This window comes from Acanthisitta chloris, unplaced genomic scaffold (assembly GCF_000695815.1).
Source record: "Acanthisitta chloris isolate BGI_N310 unplaced genomic scaffold, ASM69581v1 scaffold15164, whole genome shotgun sequence".
NCBI lineage: Eukaryota > Metazoa > Chordata > Aves > Passeriformes > Acanthisittidae > Acanthisitta > Acanthisitta chloris.
The window spans coordinates 815-6,611 of record NW_008667733.1 but is presented as its reverse complement, the minus strand read 5'-3'; the positions used below and the strand labels follow the sequence as shown (position 1 = coordinate 6,611).

Sequence of the window (5,797 nt, the reverse complement as noted above, 5' to 3'; positions counted from 1 at the left end):
GCTCCAAGCCCTCAGGAAGGTGCTTCAAGCTGATGGCAGCTCTCCAAGAGATTCTGTGCTCATGGCTGCCTGGGTTTGACTTTTGACAAAACATCCCATCCCATCCTTAACTCAAACATTATGGACAAACTGTATCCACGTTCTCCTCTCCAGCACTGGGAGTGGGAGATCCGGATTGTACTACCATTTTTCTTGCTGATTCCTCAGAGTCACAGACCTGAGGCTTAGTGCTGGGGGCTGGACCTGCTTGCAGACTTGGTAGTGTCCCAAAGATAATTTTTTTGCTTCATCCTACCAGAGAACAAAGCACCTGGTAACACCAACCTGCTGGGATACCACAGTTCAGCCAAAATTGGTCCCATGGACATAACTAATGGCACACTTCAACTGCAGAGATGGGACAGGCCTGACAAACCCAGTCAGGGACATGTGCAAGAAACTGGGAACAGTCACAAACACCTCACTGGGTTTTGTCCTGGCCATCTCTGGCTGCTTTTGCCTTACACTAGCTGCATACACAGCAGCAGTGACCATCTGCAGTGATGCCTGTTGCTGTGGAATCTTGGAGCAGTCATGAAGAGCTGAGAAATAGTATTGCTGCCCTTGTATCCCTTCCCTGGACTCTGCTACCATACCTTCACCAGCAGATCAAAATCTGGCATGAGAGGTACACAAAAACAGCTGGTGCACGTGATGACAAGTGGTTTCTTCTCTCAGACCTCAGGGCAGGCTGTAGCTTTCAGGAGAGCTGTAAGACGTGGCCATCTGGATCACTAGAGACATGAAACCCTTTCCCAAACTAAGACATTTTTATTATTGCATCTTGCTAAGTCACCCCTGCCAAACAGATGTATTTCCCATCTCCATCCTTCAGTTACCTACTGCAATGCACAAAGCAATCCTTTGCCATCTTCCACCCTGAACACCTTGCAGTCTTTAAGAAGATTATTTCACTGTGATTTACAGAAATATAGAACAGATTCACAGCTCAGGACAGATTATTCTCCAAAGAGAGATGAGAGGAGCAGCTGCCATTGCTCAGTGAAGAGAAGACAAGTTAGGTGATGGCTCTAGGAGTCACTGCAACAGCAAAGCACAAGTACCCCCAAAGCAAGGAGGCTTCTCTCAGCAGGGCAGCAACAAAGAACGTGGCAGGGCTCGTTCTGGGCGAGAGGCAAAATCTTTATTCCAGTTCTGAATTGGAAAACAATCACCATGGCCACAGCTCAGTGCTGGACAGTTCAGTCAGCATAAGCAGAGGGCACCAGGCCCAGCGAGGCACACACAGAGGACACAGTCCCAGAGGCACTTGGAGAGGAAGCTCAGCTTCAAAGTACAAACACTGAACAGTTTGGCTCAAATTTTTAATATAAAAACTCACTAAAAAGGCTAAAATGTGACAAACCATTGGAAATACTGTGACAAACATTCGCCCTTAGGCAGTAAAAACCGAAACAAACCCAAACTGGCAAGAAGCTTTGAAATGCATGTTTTCTTCTTCCTCCCGGCACGTCGGACCATCAGCTACTTAAAAGGTTCATCTAGAAAAATCCATGGCACCTTCACCTCCTAGTTCAGTGCAAGAGGCTACTCTCGATGGACCAGCACAAATAAACCCAGTAAAAAGAGCACTGCATACTGGAAGAGAGAGCAGAGGAGACAGAGGAGTGCACACTCACCTACAACTGCAAACACGCACAGGGTTCTGCCTGTGCTCTCATGAAGGAATTTTAGCTGGGGTGGGAAAAGCAGGCAGGACACGGAAAAGCTCTTACCTTAAATTTTGGATAATCATTCATTAAGATAGTCACTATTCCAATATAGGGCACGAATCTAGGAGAATAAAGGTTTAATTAATGCAAACACTATTGCAGGTGCAGGTGGGATGCAGTACAGAGAAAGAGGTGGTCAAACATTCTGAGGGCTAAGGTCAGCAGGGCTGGAGACTCCTTCCTCTCAAGCTGGGGCTTGAGCTTTCAGCCTCTGCTTGGGTTAGGTCACAGAATCAGCAAGGCTGGAGGAGATCTCTAAGATCCTTGGCCATCTGTGCACACTGTTGGCTCCCACTGAGCTGTGCCACCAGCACTGCCAAGTCCCTTTGTGCCCAACACCTCTGTCCCCACTCCTCCCCCAGCCTGGAGCTGCATGGGCTGTTGTGTCCCAAGGGCAGGACCAGCATTGAGCCTTACTGACCCTCATGCAGTTGTCCTCAGACCATTGATGGGTCTGTCCAGGTCTCTCTGCAGGGAGCAAGACCTCACCTGCCTGCAGAGGCTGAGCCTGGCAGGACAAACTCATGGCACTTCTGATCACTCCTGAGTGTGCACTGCCTTTGCACCAGTGTCCATCCAGCATCAGAGCCTCAGGATGCAGCTCCCAGCTGGATACCATCCCTTAAGCCAAGCTAAGAACTGAACTACCTTTGCTTTTGAACTCTCCACGCTTTCAGGCGGGTCACAAAGCCCAGCAGGGAGAGCTTGAGAGAAGAGAGATTACCAGATGGCTCTGGGGAGGGCAGTGTACAAAGCCACATCATTTTCAGGGTCACTTACCCTCTTGCTCGTCCTACGACGTCCTTCTTCTCCAGCCAGTGCTGCCCCCGTTTGTAGAGCCCTCTGTCATCCACAGCATTGTTGTCTCCCTTCGTCAGGAATTTGATGTCACCGTTTTGCCTGGCAAAGACAAGACAGGGAGGTGAGGCAGGGAAGGAACTCCCTTAAAGGCTGTTCTAGAACAAGCATGGAGAGGCCAGACACTGTCCCCTCCCTGTGGCACCTGCACGCAGGTGCTGAGCAGGAGCCTTCTCAGTGCTTAAACCTCAGCTTCCTCACAGAAACAGCAGATGGAATGCAGGGCAGGAAAGCAGGCAGAAGGTCTTTGGAGCTCGTGCTGCTTTCACCATGCCTGAATACCAACGTGTTCCTTGACAGGAGAAACTTGGAAGGGAAAAAGGGGAGAAAAGAACAACTCTTTCTCCAAAGCACATCTGGCTCGCTGTGTGGGAACAGCAAACACTCCAGGAGCTGAGAGACACAGTCTGGGGAAAGATAAAGATCCCCAGAGGTGCAGATAATGCAGTTTAGCTGTGAAGAGCGATGGTGTAGGAGTGCAGAACCTTATTGAGCAGAGCTGACACTGTCATGACGTGGCGTGAGGAGCCCTCAGCACAGTCCTCACTGTCTGAGAGGTGAATGAAGTCTGGTCTGGCTGTCCTGCTCCAAAGCCACTATGTAAATTTGGACTGCAGACTCTGTGTTAGTGATAAAGAATGAACTCAATTTTGGGCTGAAACAATGAGAAAAGGCCAGCAAGTAAAAGACATTTTCCCACTGACACAAAACTGACGTGAACTGGGGCCTGAGTCACCACAAAATCATGGAAAACACTGGTTCTGTTCTCCTGCACTTTGATATTCCTATCAGCTTCTGTAGAGACTTTTCCCTTCCAAACTGGCACCAGAAAAATATTCCTTAAGCAGCAAAAGAAGCAAAAGACACCCAAGTGCTGCCCTCAGTGTCCAGCTTCGGGTTCCAGGGTGGATTTGTCAGTCTCTCTCTCCTAACATAAATGTCAGGTTTGTGTGTGGTTGTTTTAGTTACATGAAACCTAAAATATTGGACAACAGCTTCATCTCACAGAATTCAGGATTGGCACTGTGCTCCTGTTACATCTCAACAAAAAAATAGTGCTGGATACCTTAACATCTAGAGATGAAGCCAGGCAAAAAATAGAAGGGTGGGTAAGATCTGGAGAGGAAGTGCTGCACAGAACAGGGGAGGGGAAACGAGTTCCCAAGACATCACAAAGCCCATGAGCAGCATTAGGTGTCACATTTACCCTGTAATCTGACCTTATCTTTACATCAGTGGTATCAAAGAGCAGCACTTCAAAAACTCAAGACTGTTCACAGTTTTGGGTACAGAATAAATCTGAACAGCAAAGAATCTGCTCTGCCCCCAGGAGAGGTGTCTCTCCCTCAGAGCCAGGATTCCAGTGCACGAAGCTGCTCAGCCTTGAGTTGGGCCTGACCACTAGTCTGGATGTCCCAACAGCTTGGGGGAAGAGACTCTCTCCATCCCATCAACCTTCTGACTAGAGCAATCCTCAAGTGCCACCTGGGACAGCTCCAGCTCACTCACACTGCAGCAGGCAGTTACGCAGCAGAAACCCATGCTGGGACCCCCATGTAGCTCTCTGCCTCTCAGAGCTGCCTGGGAGAATCAGGGATTCAGGCCAAGATTTAGTTTTCACTCAACTGCTTCACAGGGCTGGCTCATGGCCCTACTTACTGGCCTGGAGAGTTCCATCCAGCAAAACAAGAATGTTTGTGGCTACAGTGGAAACCTTGCTTGGAAAACTAAGCCCTGTTCAGCCACCAAAGCAGTTCATTCAGACACACAACCTGCTCAAGGCTGAGAGCACACAGAGTCCAAGAATAACAACACACAACTTCCTCTGGAGAGGAAACTGCCCCCTCTGTGACATCAGAAACCAGAGCCAGAGAGACAAGCTTGGAAATAACACATGCTACACTCCAAAACAGCCTTCTGCCACAGCTCTGCCTCTGCAAACAGGAGACACTTCACACACACAAATGCAGCAGTACACAGCAGACAGCACAGCCCCACCACCTACCAGCTCGGGATGGAAATGATGACCCAGGAGACAGTAAGTGATGTCAGCCTTGCAGTGCCTAAAGGGGCTCCAAGAGAGCTGGAGAGGGACTTAGAACAAGGGCCTGGAGGGACAGGCCAAGAAGGAATGGACTTCCCACTGCCAGAGGGATATTGGTAAGAAATTCTTCCCTGTGAGGTGCTGAGGCTCTGGCACAGGTTGCTCAGAGAAGCTGTGGCTGCCCCATCCCTGGGAGTGTTCCAGGCCAGGTTGGATGGGGCTTGGAGCAACTTGGATTAGTGGAAGGTGTCCCTGCCCAGGACGAGATGAGCTTTAATGTCCCTTCCAACCCAAACCAGTCTGGGATTCTACAGCTGGGGGGGTGCAGGATACTGGCACAGATTCCCCAGTCTGTGCCTTCTGCTGGATGACCTTTACCAGTAAACCAATGTGGGCAGATTTTGTCTGCCTGAAACTTCTGTGTTCCTTCCCATGGCACCTGGATATCTGTTACTGACATCCCACCCACTCCTTTACCCAAGGAGATGAGGAAAAGCATAATTTAGCTAAACACTGGCAGTACAATCCCCCAGATTCTTGACATACTTCTCATGGATTTTCAGGACGCGATGGACTATAGGTATCTCTCTTCCTTCTATCCTGAAGACCACGATTTCTCCCACTCTGATTGGATCTTCGATTCGGTTTGTGAGGAACAGGAGGTCTCCTCTGTGGAATGCAGGCTCCATACTCCCACTGAAAGAGACAAGAGGAGCAACTGAACAATATTCAAGCACTCACATGTTTTTATAGTCTTTTAAGAAAAACCTCACAGGAACCTCGATGAGAAGCTGTGACTGCCCCGTCCCTAGAAGTGTCCAAGGCCAGGCTGGAACCTCAGTGAAGAGCTCCCAAGAAAACCACCTTGGAGACCAGGCAGGTGTGCAACCTCTATTACAATTAGGTTGTCAATCAGCATACTACCAGCAGTTTGGATTTCTTGGGAAAAACCCACTGCCAGCACCCAGTGTCACAAGCACATCCAGCAGGAAAAGCTTTCCCAACAACCAACAAGTTGATGACAAACACTGCATCTGGATTTCTGGCAGTGCTGTGCTGGCAGTGCTGGGAAGCTCTTTCATTGCATTCATTTTCTGCAGGTTGATAGAATGTCCTCAGGAAC

At 49.2% G+C, this 5,797-nt stretch overlaps 1 protein-coding gene across 1 annotated transcript; it reads right to left on the bottom strand.

Annotated features, from left to right (window-relative positions):
• Positions 1-1,166: 1,166 nt before the first annotated feature.
• On the bottom strand, positions 1,167-5,370 carry SEC11A (SEC11 homolog A (S. cerevisiae); the record flags this gene model as incomplete). Its single annotated transcript, XM_009072632.1, has 4 exons — positions 1,167-1,638; positions 1,776-1,833; positions 2,553-2,672; positions 5,221-5,370. Coding segments are annotated over 4 exons (379 nt in total), but the record flags the coding sequence as incomplete, so codon positions are not given.
• Between the last annotated feature and the right edge of the window lie 427 nt (positions 5,371-5,797).